At 39.7% G+C, this 15,691-nt stretch overlaps 2 protein-coding genes across 7 annotated transcripts in view; both read left to right on the top strand.

Moving 5' to 3' along the window:
- LOC129821187 (AF4/FMR2 family member 4-like) overlaps positions 1-9,962 on the top strand; it is a 38,346-nt gene extending 28,384 nt beyond the window's left edge. For all 5 annotated transcript variants that reach the window (XM_055878560.1, XM_055878568.1, XM_055878576.1 and 2 more), the window contains 10 exons: positions 2,787-2,872; positions 2,969-3,221; positions 3,555-3,652; positions 3,937-4,000; positions 5,059-5,195; positions 5,601-5,672; positions 5,800-5,893; positions 6,036-6,079; positions 6,264-6,475; positions 6,756-9,962. In XM_055878560.1, the coding sequence (XP_055734535.1) occupies positions 2,787-2,872; positions 2,969-3,221; positions 3,555-3,652; positions 3,937-4,000; positions 5,059-5,195; positions 5,601-5,672; positions 5,800-5,893; positions 6,036-6,079; positions 6,264-6,475; positions 6,756-6,883 (1,188 nt within the window). In that variant the 3' untranslated portion in view covers positions 6,884-9,962. The remainder of the gene's footprint in view (positions 1-2,786; positions 2,873-2,968; positions 3,222-3,554; positions 3,653-3,936; positions 4,001-5,058; positions 5,196-5,600; positions 5,673-5,799; positions 5,894-6,035; positions 6,080-6,263; positions 6,476-6,755) is intronic.
- A 1,057-nt stretch (positions 9,963-11,019) lies between these two features.
- Positions 11,020-15,691, top strand: part of LOC129821171 (protein Shroom1-like) — a 38,891-nt gene continuing 34,219 nt past the window's right edge. For both annotated transcript variants that reach the window (XM_055878537.1, XM_055878520.1), the window contains exon 1: positions 11,020-11,195. The gene's annotated coding sequence lies outside the window, so the exon portion shown is untranslated. The remainder of the gene's footprint in view (positions 11,196-15,691) is intronic.

The following is a 15,691-nucleotide window of genomic DNA, read 5'->3' as shown; positions in this document are numbered from 1 at the left end:
GAATGTGTTATCAGACAGCTAGATATACCTACTTGCATGTTGGGCATGGTGGTGGCATTGTCATGCTGAAACAGGAAAGGGCCTTCCCCAAACTGTTGTAACAAAGTTGGAAGCACAGAATTGTCTAGAATGTCATTATATGCATAGGGGCAGGTAGCGTTCTCCTGGCATCCGCCAAACCCAGATTCGTCCATCGAACTGGCAGATGGTGAAGTGTGATTCATCACTCCAGAGAACGCGTTTCTTCTGCTCCAAAGTCCAATGGCGGTGAGCTTTAGGCCACTCCAGCCAACGCTTGGCATTGCACATGTGTTCGGCTGCTCGGCCATGGAAACCCATTTTATTTAGCTCCAGACTAACAGTTCTTGTGCTGACGTTGCCACCAGAGGCAGTTAGGAACTCTGTACTGAGTGTTGCAACCAAGGACAGACAATTTTTACGCTCTTCAGCAGTCGGCGGTCCCGTTCTGTGAGCTTGTGTGGCCTACCACTTTGCGGCTGAGCTATTGTTGCTCCTAGACGTTTTCACTTCGCAATAACGCACTTACAGTTGACCTGGGCAGCCCTAGAAGGGCAGAAATTTGACCAACTAACTTGTTGGAAAGGGGGCATCCTATGACGATGCCACGTTGAAATTCACTGAGCTCTTCAGTAAGGCCATTCTACTGCCAATTTTTGTCTATGGAGATTGCACGGCTGTGTGCTTGATTTTATACACCTGTTAGCCATGGGTGTATAGCCGGATCAACTAGCTTGAAGGGGTGTCCACATCATTTTGTGTGTGCATATATAGTGTAGACTGCATTTAGTAAAAGGGACATTTCACAATTTTTCTACTTCATAGTCATCTCCAGCACCACCCTAACTAACATCAACATATGTGAAAATGGAGCGTTTCTATGTTTTGTAGTAAAAAAAGAGAGGAAGATTCCAATCAGTGTGCATCATGTGATTTTAACCAATTATGAGTAGAAATTGCCTACTAATTGTCTATTAATTGGTTGATGATGTCATTGGAAACACTTATCTTCCTGTATATTTTTTACTACAAAACATACAAATGATGCTGGAGATGATGAATATGAGGTTGAATTATTTAATTGTTATCCTTTAAAGTGGTAATATGTAACCTTTTGGGCGACCCTACCAAATTCACATACAAATGTGAGTTATAGATCTGCCATTCTCGTTTGAAAGCAAGTCGGATCTTTTTCTATGTGCGGTATTTCTATGCTTCCCGTTATGTTTAGTTTTTGAGTCTTTTACTTTTGGTTTTCTACACCAACTTCGAACAGCTGAAAATCATTGGTAACAGAATAAATAGCAGACGAATAATGCAGATTAAATAATGCTTTAATTGAATGTAGGTTTGTGGTTAGTGCTATCCGGGCTCCTTCGGACGTCCATACCTGAAATCCTAACATGAACCCTTACCTAACCTTAACTCTTACCTTAACATTTACAAGGGTAAACTTCAATAGGATAAAGTCAGAGTTGGGATGTCCCAAGGATTACGGATTGCAAGGACCTTGATTTTGTACCCTATGTTGTGATTCTCACCAAATGTTGTCGTCTCAAAGTATTCAAATCAGATAAACCGTTTATGAAGCTCTCTTAGCCTATAGATCACATATTGCAACAATAATCTGAACATTGTATCAGTACAAAACATATTTTTGCATTTCTGTGCATCCTTGAAAATCGCTAATCTTTATCCAAAAAGGCCACGTTCTTTTTCTCCATGAACCTGCACATCATCTTCTCTCTTTTGTGGCACAATGCCAGGGCTTATGGCAGGGGAAAAGGTGTTGCAGTAGTCAAGTGTGTGGTGCAGGAATAATGACAAGGGAACCTGGGGAGCTTTGTGTTCACATTTCCCTTAAAAAGGGAACCGGACTGCAGTCAAGCGAACCAAACACAGACCACCTCTCAAGATGGTCTCAGTTCGCCTCGGGGGGTCTGAGTTACTTTGGAGTGTTCACACTGCACAAAAAAATTAAGCGAACTGCACAGAGTTCACAAATTAGCTGAAAGGGACCAAGTATAAATACACCCTTAGGTACCTTACTGTGATAGTTTAATTTTTACTATTTTAATTGAAAACAAAAAGAGTTTTTTAGCAAAGACCAATTTCTCAAGCAATAATTTTACCAAGACTGTTTGGGAGTGGTCTGAGTGGGAAGAGGAAAACTGAAAATTAGCCTTATTGGCTGAGGTTTGGAACTCGATCTTATTCATCTAACTAACTTACCGCATGGTGATGTCACCATGTAAGGCAAAAACCAGTCAAAAAATGTATGGAAGTAATATATGGAGACTGTTAAGTGACACAAATAAGTGATTTAAAACATGTAATAAAAATGAGATCAGGATTTATTATCTCTGATATTGGATAGACACTTTGGAACAAACTTGTCGTGAATCTGTTATTCAATGTGTTTGTATGGGCTAATAGCAGTAATGCCAAATATAATTTTTATACTTATATATTTTTATACGTTATACAAGGTATCTTACAATTCCAAATCAAATGGCTAAATTATCCTTGGTATGACCTTCTCAAAACAACCCCCCCCCCCTCCCCGGCTTAGACAGGGCTTAGAGTCTTTTGGGTTAAGCTTGAATGTCAATACATTTTGGCCATCTTCCTAATGTTTATGAGCTATAGAATGTGATATTTCATGTTCAGTTGATAACCAGTCACATACCAAGGACCCCATTCCTTACCTGCCTTTCAAATGCACCCACAATAAATCATCCTTTTCCCTCCCCTGTTATTCACTTTAGAATGATGACGAGAGCGCCAAGCCTGATAGCAAGAAGTCCAGACTTGAAGACAAATCCTCATCTCATCACAAGAACAGCAGCAAAGAGTGAGTGACTTTTTATTCAAACCATACCATCACATACTAAACTTCTGCAACCCAACATGAACATTGAATGCTAACATTGAAAACCACCCACACCAGGTCTAAGAGGGCAATGGAGGCCAAGGTGAAGGAAGAGCCGGTGCCCTCTCCCTCCATATCAGGGTCAGGAGGGCTGCAGAGAACACCCAAGGCAGAGCACCAGAGCCGCAAGCGGACGGTCAGCCAGTCTTCCACCTCCCTGTCCAGCGGAGCCAGCAGCGGCAAGGAGGGAGGCCACAGCACCAAGAGCAGCTCCACCTCCAAACACAGGAAGGGCGAGGACAAGCAGGGCAGGAGCAGCCGGGAGGGCAAGGTATGTGGGTGTGTCAGTCTAGTCTGCCTGTCCGTCTATGTTGGCTGCACACTGTCATGCTCTACTTATGACACCATTTTATCCAAACTCGTGTGTACACACACACACACACACACATACACTACTAGGGTGCCCTTTACCAGCTGCACTGAGCATTATTCTGGCTCAAGTGTCACACAATGTCCACCGACTGCAAATACATTTGGGAAGGACACAAATATAACATTTGTAGCTCACCACTTTCACCACTGCATGATTTGTTATTCCCATCACATCGTCACATAAAATAGCCCACGTAGGAATAGGATTATAAACTTTGCTGTCTCTCCGCAGGAGAAATCCTCAAAGGGCTCTGATAACAAGCTTGCTGTGCCACGGCTCTCCTCGGACGGCTCAAAGTCCCTGAGATCAAAACTGCTGTTTGAGGACAGGTAAGAAGAGCCTCCTCTCCACTGTGGATAACCCACTGCCAGTCAGCATGTAGAGCTGCAGGGATAAGGTTGCCTGGGATATGGGGAATGGATGTGCCAGTGTAAAACAGAGATGACATACATTACCAGTTTAAAAGCTCAGTGGGAAGGGTCCGTCCACTTGCTATGGCGAAGAAACCTTGCGCATAGTTTGGAGAGTATTGGGAGAGTATATGTTATTTTTCTAAGATTGGGCATACAAGAAATGAATGCATTAACTGACTGGTTAACCTGTTCTATTTCAGGGTTCACTCTGCGGATCACTACTTACAACAGGCCAAGAAACTTAAACACAATGCAGATGCACTGGTAAGAAACGGTTGTGTTAGCTCTAATGTGAAACAAGAGCATGTAGGGGTGAAAATGCTCTTTGGTTGATGAACTGTAATTTCCTTATTTTACCAAGACAAATATGACTTCACGTTCTGAATTGTTCAGTGGGTTCTTTCTCTAACTTAGCATTATATCCAAAAAGTCGGATTTTGTAACCTAATACATCCGATAATAAGCACCGAGCTCTAACATAGCGGTGTGGGTTTCTTGTAACAACTTTTGAAGGTTTTACAATTTGTGGTCGTCATCTTCAACGTTGTTTCTGTCGGTTGCAAAAAGCAAAATTAGCATGACACGAGCTGAATTAAATGTGAAAGGCTTTGCAAATGTAAACATAACATAATTGACCCATTGGTCAAAAGATGCGTTTTTGTTTGGACACCCTAGAGCAGGGTCATTCAACTCTTACCCTACAAGGTCCGGAGCCTGCTGGTTTTTGTTCTACCTGATAAGTAATTGCACCAACCTGGTGTCCCAGGTCCAAGTCAGTCCCTGATTTAGAGGGAAATAATGGAGGGGAAAAAAGCAGTGGAACTGGCTTTGAGATCCAGAGTTGAATATGAGGGCCTAGAGTATGACAACTGTTTTGCACGAAAAGCTAGGGACTTTAGTCATTATTTTGAACACACTCTCTGGAATTGAACAGTTTAATGGTTTTACTGTTCAGTGCTTCTGCATCATCTTTTTGGGTCCTCTGGCTACTGAAAGTGGAGCAGCTAGATGAGCTATAATTGTCCACACTTGGTATCAATAATTCACCTGGGAATTATCATCAGATACACTTAGGTATCTCACTGTTCTTATTGGGAGACTGGATCCTGTCTAGCCGTATTCTAAAGTATCCAGGGAAACCATCAAATATTTCTATTAAAAATCTACATAATACTCATGACATTTTAAGTCTGCCATGTTTATTACGACATTGCTTTCACAACAAGCATTGGGCATGAAGCGTTCCCCTTGCTACTAACTGTCTACTGTCTACAGTTTGCATAAGAGACGGTTTTCCTAATGTGTGTTGCTGCTGTGTGCAGATGGACCGGTTTGAGAAGGCTGTGTACTACCTGGATGCTGTGGTGTCCTTTATTGAGTGCGGAAACGCACTGGAGAAGAGTGCTCAGGAGGCTAAGTCCCCCTTCCCCATGTATGCCGAGACCGTGGAGCTCATCAAGTAAGAACAAATGGCTGTATTTCTTGACAACTTCTTTACGACATGTTTTAACATATTTTCAACATGATATCAGCTCTGCTTCTAGCTCCAAAGCAACTTTCCATTATTTTGTTTTACAAGCATTCCGCTACATCTGCAATAACATCTGCTAAATATGTGTATGTGACCAATAAAATGTGATATCAAATAGAAATTATCTTCATAGTAGCAATTACCTTTCATAAAGACACCATAGACCCAAAATTGCACAAATGGACAAATAATTAACTGAATTGACAGTATACCATAATATTTTGAAACCTCTTAAGAGTGCTTGTGTGGCATTGCCAGACAGACCTACTGAGAACCAGTCATTAGTCTCTCACTCTCTTTCTCTCTCTGTCTCCGTCTGTGTGTATGTCTTAGGTACACTATGAAGTTAAAGAGCTACATGGCCCCAGACGCTACGTCAGCAGACAAACGGTTAGCCGTGTTGTGGTAGGTGTTCTGACTCATCACTCAATAGATTCCATTTAGAGCGTGTATGGATGTTCGTGTCATTGTGCCACTGCTCATTGAGTCACTCTGCTAAAGTTCATTCATCCCTCCCTCCCTCCCACTCCAGCCTGCGATGCCAGTCCCTCCTCTACCTGCGACTGTTCAAGCTGAGGAAGGAGAGTGCACTGAAATACTCTAAAACACTCACGGAGCACCTGAAGGTAATTTATTTTCCTTGGTACAAGTTCAGAGTTGTACCAGAAGAATCAGAAGAATGACAGACATTCTTGTTGCATTGCTTATGTTTATTTGTTTATAGCAAATTGCTCGTGTTTATTCTGCATTTCAATTTGCGTTTTTCAGAATTCCCTGAGTAACACCCAAGCGCCCTCTCCTGGAATGGGAAAGTAAGACATTTGTTGTTCTATGCTGTCTTGAGACCAACAGTCTTCTTAAATGTATGTCACTTGTGAGGAAGTCAGTCATCAATTAATGGTCCAGACGTAATGCTGAATCATGGTGGAAAAATCTTGTTTTGATCGGTTGTGATTCTCCTCTTACCATCCATCTGCATCTACCTTTGTCTTTCAGTAAAGCGGCTGGCATGCCCTCTCCAGTCTCTCCCAAGCTGTCCCCAGGTAGTACCGGTAGCTACTCGTCAGGCACATCCAGCGGCAGCTCCTCGGTCACCATTCCCCAACGCATCCACCAGATGGCTGCCAGCTACGTCCAGGTCACCTCCAACTTCCTCTATGCCACCGAGGTGTGGGACCAAGCAGAGCAGCTGGCCAAAGAGCAGAAAGGTACCTGACTCACTCCCTCTTATCAGCTTCATCAGCACAAGAAGAAACTAGACAGGGGGGTCTCCTATATAGAATGCATATGTCAGTATTAGCCCAACTTCCAAGGTATCAATATCCTATCTAGTGCTTGTTTTAAGACGTTAGATTCAAAAAATGGAATACTACTATTAGATTGAAACTAACTCTGTAAGTGTAGAGCTGGCAAGCCATTCCTAGGTAAGAGGTGTCTGACTTAAGTGTTTACCTTGCTTACCCTGGCTGTGACCTGTCTATTTTGCAGAGTTCTTCACGGAGCTGGACAAGGTGATGGGCCCTCTGATCTTCAACACCAGCAGCATGACTGAACTGGTGCGCTTCACACGGCAGGGCCTACACTGGTTGCGGCTGGACGCTAAGCTCATTCCCTGAAGGATGCTATAACCCCCCCCATCCCCGCTGTCCCTCCATGCACACATGAACTATAACACTGTGTCCATTTTCTACACCAGCTTGCCAAAAACACTGAGCGATATTGAGCATCTTAGACCTACGACTATCCCATGGGGGAGGAGGATTAAGCTATCTGTACATACTAGCAAATCCACTATTAGTGGTCTTTGTCATATCTTTGGGTTGTGCAAAAGAAAGTCATTGTTCTATTTGGCACAACACTTTTGCAGAATTATTTTAGATGAAATACACTTCTATAGGCTATATAAGCACATTATTCACATTTGGCTTTTATTTATATATAGATTTTTTTTTTTACCAAAGTACTTCCTTCAAACCAAAGGTGCTTTAAAACTAAGGTTTGTCTCTTATCTTTTTTTGTGCCTTGTATCTGATCTACAGGAAACTAGAATATACCATGTGTTGAAATGCAGATCCAGCAAAGTTGTTGGGGATTTAAATGGTTTGATCAAATCAAATGTTTCAAATCAAATTTGGAGACATTTTAAGAGTTATTTCAGGCTTCCAAACGTGACTTTTTGGAATAGTACTGGACTCTAGCTGTGATCAGTGGGTTGAAGACAGTCTTGATGGTGTGTGAAGTGACCGAGAGCTTGGTTTGCCTGACAGATATCACTGACGCATGCACACATTACTCTTAACAGTTGCCATTTGAAGGGGAGGTAGCGCACAGATGACCACATTTGGCGTTCGCCTGTGATACACCATTCAATTGATTTTGTTTAAGTTACTTTCATCGTTCTGAAGAACCATTTCCTATTTGTCAATGAGTTCTTCCTATGAAATCTAATTTGACTGTAGTTGCAAGGTTTTTTTGTTGGATGAATTGCCCAGAGAGATCATTCATTTCTAAACAAGGTGTTATTATTCTATTTGATTCCTTTAAAGGTTTGTACCGGAAAGGGTTGCTGTATTTTTCTAAGGCGCAGCAGGGTGTGGTTGGTATTGCAAATGTTATCCTTGAAACACAATGTAATTATTTGTATAGTTTCTTCAAAAATTGCCTGGCGAAAGCAGATACTTACTGCAAGGAAGGACATGAATGCACTTGCATTTTAAGACTACAATTCTTTTTATAGGTAATAAAGCATACACATTGGTGGTGCTTATTAGCCATACATAGATCGAATTGTACGTACACGAGTGTTATATTCCAGTCACAAAGTACATGGCCAATATATATTTTATTTATGTACCAAGAAGTTGCTCTGTTCAAAGTTGTTCACTTTCAGATTGTTAGGCTTGAAATGCAAAGTATTTGTATTGAATATGAAACAGTCATACTTAATTTAATGTTTAAAAGTGGTTCCTGGGTTCTCTACATAGCGTAATAGTAATTTGTGTATTACAAAATATAGAAATGTAATCTATGGTCTATATTTATGGTACAGATTAGATTGAGCTACTATAGTGGTAAACTGCCCTAATATTTATGTTATTTTGTATTGTCATTAGTTTTGCAACAAGGCAACAGAAAAGTGAACTTGATGCATAAGTGGTATTGTATGATGAAGAGTTTTTTCCTATTAGCCCATGTATAATATACACATGCTGGAAACACTAGTACCTTTTTCTCATTGGCACCCTGGTCTTTAATTTTGGGAAACTGTTATTTCTTCTTGCACTCAGAGTAATGGAAGATGTTTTATCTATGCAGGATTTTTTAAGTAAAATCTTTGTAAATCATTTTTTTCTGGCTTTTAGTTTGGAATCAGGAATTTCCACTTTTTAATTGTTGGCCAAAACCTATTTTGTTTGACACAAATGTCCAATGCTTTTAGCTTATGCTTCATGCTTGTCCACTGATTTACTGGTATACATCTGTTTTTGTAACCAAACATGGATGGCTTAAGCCATTTTATACCTTAAGCTGGAGGCCACTTTTCACAGATAGTTTTCTGGGTGTGTGTGTTCATGTAGCCATGTCTTCATACACTGGTAAACTTTTAAGGACAGCTGCAAGGCTTGTGTTCCATCCTATTCAGATGTACAAAAGATGATGATAATTTTAAACATTTTTCACAAGGCTTTCACTCATATGTATTTGTTTTTCTGCCACTTTAGCTTGTCAACCATTTTTATTTTTTATTTTTTTGGCTTTTACTGAATATTATTTTAAGTGTTTGGAAGATATTGTGTGGGTTGTTTGATACCATATTTCAATGTAAGTATAGTTAGTTATAACTTGAATAAATCCAGGGTAAAATGAAATGTTCTGACCTTCAATAGAAAGACTTAACACTTGCATGTCTCTATTTAAATACAAATATGTACAAATTGTATATAAAATATTTCTTTTAGGGTAAATTTCTACTACAGTTTAACATTTGTATTGAAATTAAGTTGTAAATACAATTTGAGATTATATGCACATTTTCTGAGCTTTTTTCTTCAAAAAATGTTAGATGACACTTGAGTCTCTGAACACTGTATATCAATATGTTTATTAATCATTTTTGTTACTGTATTGTATGCCTTGTCTCCTGCTTCACCAATGTCTGTCATTATCATAAGCATTATCATCATTGATGTCTTTAGATCAAGTGCTAATATTTTCTTTTCTGTATTTGATATGGAGACATTTCAATCCATGCAATGTATATTGTTGATCAGATTGAATGGATGGATGTTGGTGTGAGATGTACAGTTGATCATAAGAAAACCGTCTCAGTTTCTACTTCACGTGAGAAAGCTCTAGCCCTTTTGAAATTGATCCGAGATGTCTTTTGAGATATGTCTGTATGTTAAGCAGTTGTAGAAGTTTATACAGTATGTTGTACTTATTTTTAACTGCCTCATCAGCATACAAAGTACAGTAGTTTTAATTGGGTTAGTTTTAAACTATTGATAACAGATGTATTATGGATGCAATATTAAGTAAAGGTACTCTTATGAGTTTGTTATTCAAACTTGGAATAACATGTAATTTAAAATCTCTTGTGAAGTATTACTTGTTACTAATGGGATTTATGAGTCTGTCCTGAATATAATTTGTATTTTGCTGTATTGAGAATAAAATATATATGGTTATGTTTAATTTACCTGTGGTTTCCAATACATTGTACCATTGTCAATACACTTGGATGTAGATGTATTTAAGAATGTGATTTTGGTTGATTGTAGAATCCTCATTCATTGAACACAACACACAACACATTTTAAGACCGAGCCTTTAAATGGCTGCTGGCTTCTCTTAAGAAACCCCACATATCTGGAAATTCCCCCCATTTTAAGGCTAGTCATACTGGCCCTTGTACCTGTTGTTCCAAGGCCTGAATTGCCACCCTGTGGACATGAATTGTAATGTCACTACATTGACTGTGTTTACCTTGGAACCAATCTTGGAAACATTTTAAAATGCCAAGTGGGGCTTTCTGATCTGCCTGACAAAGTCCCCTGGTCATCTGAGGGGAAGTATCCCAAAACCGATCAACAGTAAAAAGAGCTGTATTCTGGAGTGACCATGCATCTGCATGGTTACTTTCTCTAAGTGGTTTAACAACATTGTTGGGTCCTCGGCAATAGAGCGTGTGCTTAACGATGCTAGGCCGTGCATTACTGAAACAAAGTAGTTTGTATAGCTCTAGTATGCAAAGGCTCTTAAAAATGATTAGCTACTTTCAACCCACATTGCACTGCTTGGGGAACATTAACCCTTTTGTGCCAAGGGAATAGACATTGATGTTCAGATTATATGCACACTTATTTCTTAAGGGCTTCCCTATTAAATAAAGGTAATATCTTACAATTAAAGATAAGAAGACTGTAGTTGGCCTTTTGTTATGGTGTGTAAGAAACTTAGTTGCTTATTGTACAAACATTCCACAGGCATTTCTTAACCTGTCCGGTGACCTTCAGCTTGTATAACCTAGTTCTATGGGTTGGAGATGAATAACATTTAAACTCCCCTTTATGTTTGAATAAATAATTTGAAATAAGATAGGAGTTCAAATACAAGTCATCCTTAATGACTTGCAATCAATTTCTAAGGGGAATATTTCATACAAAGGCTAGAATTCGGAAAGCCCCGCCCACTCATCTGCCCATTGGTTGGGCTGGAATGCCATGCAATTCTATTACCTTTCAGACTTTTCTTCCTGTGTGGCCAAGGTAGCCATACGGGAAGCGTATTAGCTGTGTTCTTTCACAAAGACCATTTGTTTCATATTTTTAATCAGGTGAAAGTTTTTCATTTTGAGTAAAAAAAATAACATTAATCTCACCTGAGCATCGCAAGGATTCGCAGATACCGTCAACGTCGAGCACCCAGGTATGTTTATTATTATGAAGTTTAGCAGATGTATTGGTATCGTACTCTCCACTAACCTGTTACAGTTTCGGTCCTCCTGGCCAGGAATAGTTTTGCCATTTAGGCTACTGACTATAAAACTGTAGGAGGGAGTGGGGTAAATTGAGCCAAAGGGTTCAATGCAGCCACCATTGTTTCTAGGAAACCATACGCAACTTTAATCATTTGACCAAATATTTAAGAAGAGGTCATCATTTCAAGGAGTCTGAAGGAAGAAACCACATGGAGAAAGTGTTAAACAAGTTAGGTTCAAAAAACGAATTTTCACCAAGTCAAGTTAATGTATTGTGTTAGAGTTTTCATGATGCTTACATCTAAACCAAAGTAGATCATTTTAAATGTGCAATATGCAGAAACAACTCTGCCGTTTCCTGGTTGCAAAAATTTGAATAGTTCGCCTAATTTCAGTTTGTGAGAAAACAAGCACAGTGTAGAGAATCATTGTACCATCTAAACCGCTGTGAAATATATTTTCAATAACTAATGATATTGTATTTTCAGCTGTTTGAAGCTGGTGTAGAAAACCGAAAGTTAAAGGACCAAAAATGTAACTTAATTATGGAAAGCATAGAAATAGTGCACATAGAACATATCTACCACTTCTTAGACTTGCATTCATTGAAAATGACAGATCTGAAACTAACATTTCTATTTGAATTTGGTATGGTTGCCCAAAAAATGACACATTGCAGCTATTAGATTGTTCTATAAATCAGTTGGGGTCTCTAAGCTTCATTATGAGGTCCTAAACCTAGCATAAGTGTATCCTTAGCGTCAAAATGTTTGCCTTGGGTAAGTTGAGCCAATGGCCATGGGGTAAGCCCATGGCAAGTTTAGCAAATTTAAGTGTTTTCTTCCCAGGAACAATTCAAGGCATTATCATTGGAATATGAGGTAACAGGTCTTGGCCTATGTTTCAATTATTTATTTTTATGTACAAAGTGTTTGTTAGGTGTTACGCCTGTGTCGAATTGTGCTTAAAAGTCAAAAAAGAAATTGTGTTGAATTGTGTTTGGGAAGTAAATAGACATGGTTTTAAAAAGCTAGTGGTAATATTTTATTCAGTACAGAAATGTGTAGGTCAACTTACCCTGTCCCATTGGCTCAACTTAACCCATAAGTTGTGCCAAGAGAATACTTTTTTGGGCCAAGCTATGTTTTCAAAAGTACAATATTTACATTAATTCTGACTATTTCCAGGGATACAGTATCTTTGTTAGAAACAATACAATATTTCCCTTGACGGAGTGATGCTTAATGTAAAGAGACCCTATCGTTTGATAATAATTATCAAAATTGCACTTTTATTGTATCATTGTAGTCAAAATGCTTTTATTTACTGAAAATATTTCCCAAACTGTATCTACATAAGTATAATGAAGCATTTTTGCTAATTTGATGTTTATTAAATAGTAAAATTACATAACTACATAGTAATTGTAACCATCCAAGTACAACGTTTTGCTTTACACCTAGGCAGATGACTTAAAGTATTTCCAGATCTGCTAATGTGTCTGCTAATGGGACTGAGATTATAGCCTAATTGATCATGCTAAGGAAGTTGAGATCGATAATTGATTTCGCAAAGGAAGTTCTCAAGAGGCGTGTTTGTAAACCATCTGTAAGCAATATATTGATCTCCTTCACTATACCATTTAATAATTCTATGTATTATTAGAGTATAATACATGCATTGTATTTTCAGGAGGCTATAACTAATATCATTTAACTATAGTGTAGACTAGTTCTGGAGACTAGTTCTGTAATGATGGGCCAGTCTATCAACATATCATGTCTCAAATTGAAGGAATGCTGTCACTTTAGATCTGGTTGAATAATGCAAGGAGAGCCTTTTAGGCTAATGACTTTTAAAAATGACACCCATTGTTCTGTGTTGTTTTGGGGGAAACCAGACACTGGGGTTTTGTCCTGTCGCTGAAACTAAATCACTCATGCGTGGTGAACACTGCCTCTGTGTCCTGTCCGGTCTGGCACGCTCAGCAGTGGTCAGGACACAACTCTGCACCCACAGGTCTGCCAGGGAATGCGTTTGCATACACACTTGCATGCGACACACACACTCATAGGCGAAACACATGCGGCATACTTCTCGTCCCCCACGCTATCTCTGGCACTTATTTTCTGTCGCATTCTCCCTCGCCCTGACATTGTCCGTCTCACCACTACATACCTACATTATGCAGCAGCTCATCTTTCAAGTACAGTATTCTGTACTGTTGAGTAGGCCTATCATCTGAAAAGGCTGATCACCCTGGGTCAGTCAGCATTATGTCACAGTAGACTACATCTCCTGGAAGTACCTGAGAATTTCCAACTTGTTGTACTTCCCAGACTCAGTATGATGTGTTTTGTATTAGGATTCATTAGGGATGTGCATCTTTCCTTTTCAAATTAAATAACATTTTCTTTGTTACATGTGCCAAATACAACAGATTTGTGAAGTGCTTACAAGCCCTTAACCAACAATGCAGAGTTAAAACTCTAGTAAATAAGAAAAATGTGCTAAATAAACTAACGGAAAAATAGTAACACAATAAAATAACGACGCTACACTATATACAAGGGGTACCGGTCCTGAGTCAATGTGCAGGGGTACGGGTTAGTCGCGGTAATTGAGGTAATATGTACATGTGGGTAGGGGTAAAGTGGCTATGCATAGATAATTAACAGAGTAGCAGCAGCAGCCTGTGAGGGAATGTGTGAGTGTGTGTGTCAGCTACCACTTGCAGCTATACGCACTATCCTCTGTAGCGCCTTGTGGTCGAATGTCGAGCAATTGCCATACCAAGCGATGATGCAACCAGTCAGGGTGCGCTTGATGGAGCAGTAGAAGTTTTTGAGGACCTGATGTCCCATGCCAAATCTTTTCAGCCTCCTGAGGGGGAATAGGTGTTGTCGTGCCCTCTTCACAATTGTGTTGGTGTGTTTGGACCATAATATGCCCTTAGTGATGTGGACACCAAGGAACTTGGAAGCTCTCAACCCGCTCTCAAGACGATTCGATACGTACCTAGATTCATGGGCTCCCTTTAACGTTTGTTGCATAAACACATTCATTTTCCATTCTAAATTCATATCTGCTCCTGGTGGAGCTCATGAGCTGGGCCTCTCTGAGCTGGGTCTGTCTGAGCTGACTTCTCTCTCTGTGTGATTGTGTATGTGAGTGATGTACATGTCAGTGATGTATGTAGGCACCTGAGCTGAGCCATAAGGGAAACTGGGCATCTACCACCACACTCTCAGCTAAGGGGCCAATGTTTGCTTTTTGTCTCCCCACCTTTGATCTGAATTCACCATCATAATGTTTGAGCTATTCGTGTATCAATATATATACATTTTAAATTAGCTATGACATGGCCAATGAATATATAGCACAACTTTGGATTTCACCCCATCTCAAAATCAAATGGTTTAGACAGTTTGTCCATTTTTTTACAGAGAACTTTTCTATGCTTGTTATGAAATTGTAAACTTTACCCTGTATATCTAAAAATTACCATCTACACTGATTGTTTAAAGCAAAACTACCAATACTATTGCTTATGGTGAACCTGAATATTCAAAATAAAATCGAATGTAGCCTAAGCCCGGATCAGCAGATAGGCTATAGCCAGATGTTTCGTTTCTCAGGCAGTAGCTTAAGCTACTTTATTCCGGTAAAACACAATTTTCAACAGCACATTTGATAACTATAACCTAGCGAATTACATCGGTTGTCACTCAACTAATAAAGCCTAATATTACGCAAGCCATTTTACAAACATTTGACTGCTGAAGGTAATATGCGGCCTAACTCTCATTGGTCAGCACGCAAAGCAGGGCACAGTGCGCAGTTTGAGTAGGCTACTGATATTGCCTGGGTTGTTCGGCATGCAAAATGACTTGTTGATCAAAGACTCAACATAGTAACATGCTTAGTTCAACACTGAAGGAGAAGACGCATCGGTTGTCACACAAGATGACGTATTTTCTGAAAGTAGAAAGAAAGTAGGCTATTATAAAAAATAAAAACGTTTTAGTCAATTTTATGGCTGATGCCTGCTACTTTTGGATCGGTTTGGGGTCCCACGGACCGATGCACTCACATCTTACAGGCTGACTACACCGCTAGCGTCGCAAAATACATTTAGAAATCTATGTTATTCAATTGTTGAACCCACACTGCTCACACGCGTCAACGAGCGTCTGCGTTGCCAAGGGCTAAAATAGATATCAGTTCTATTTCTGACGCAGATCGCGCTGCAAGTCCTGCTTCTCCCATCTCCTCAATGGTTATATCCACGTGGGTGACTGAAAGACGACTGAGGTCAGTGGCGGTAATGGACCTAATTTATGAAAGTTGCCAATCGCAATATAAAGTCAAGAGAAGAAAAAGCCTGGAAGGAAGAGTGATGACTAGAAACGATTCGGTTGACCGTTTTATGTGTGGATTAATT

Source organism: Salvelinus fontinalis, chromosome 2, assembly GCF_029448725.1.
Source record: "Salvelinus fontinalis isolate EN_2023a chromosome 2, ASM2944872v1, whole genome shotgun sequence".
Classification (NCBI taxonomy): Eukaryota; Metazoa; Chordata; class Actinopteri; order Salmoniformes; family Salmonidae; genus Salvelinus; species Salvelinus fontinalis.
The sequence above is the reverse complement of the archived record's forward strand: the minus strand, read 5'-3'. Positions and strand labels throughout refer to the sequence as shown.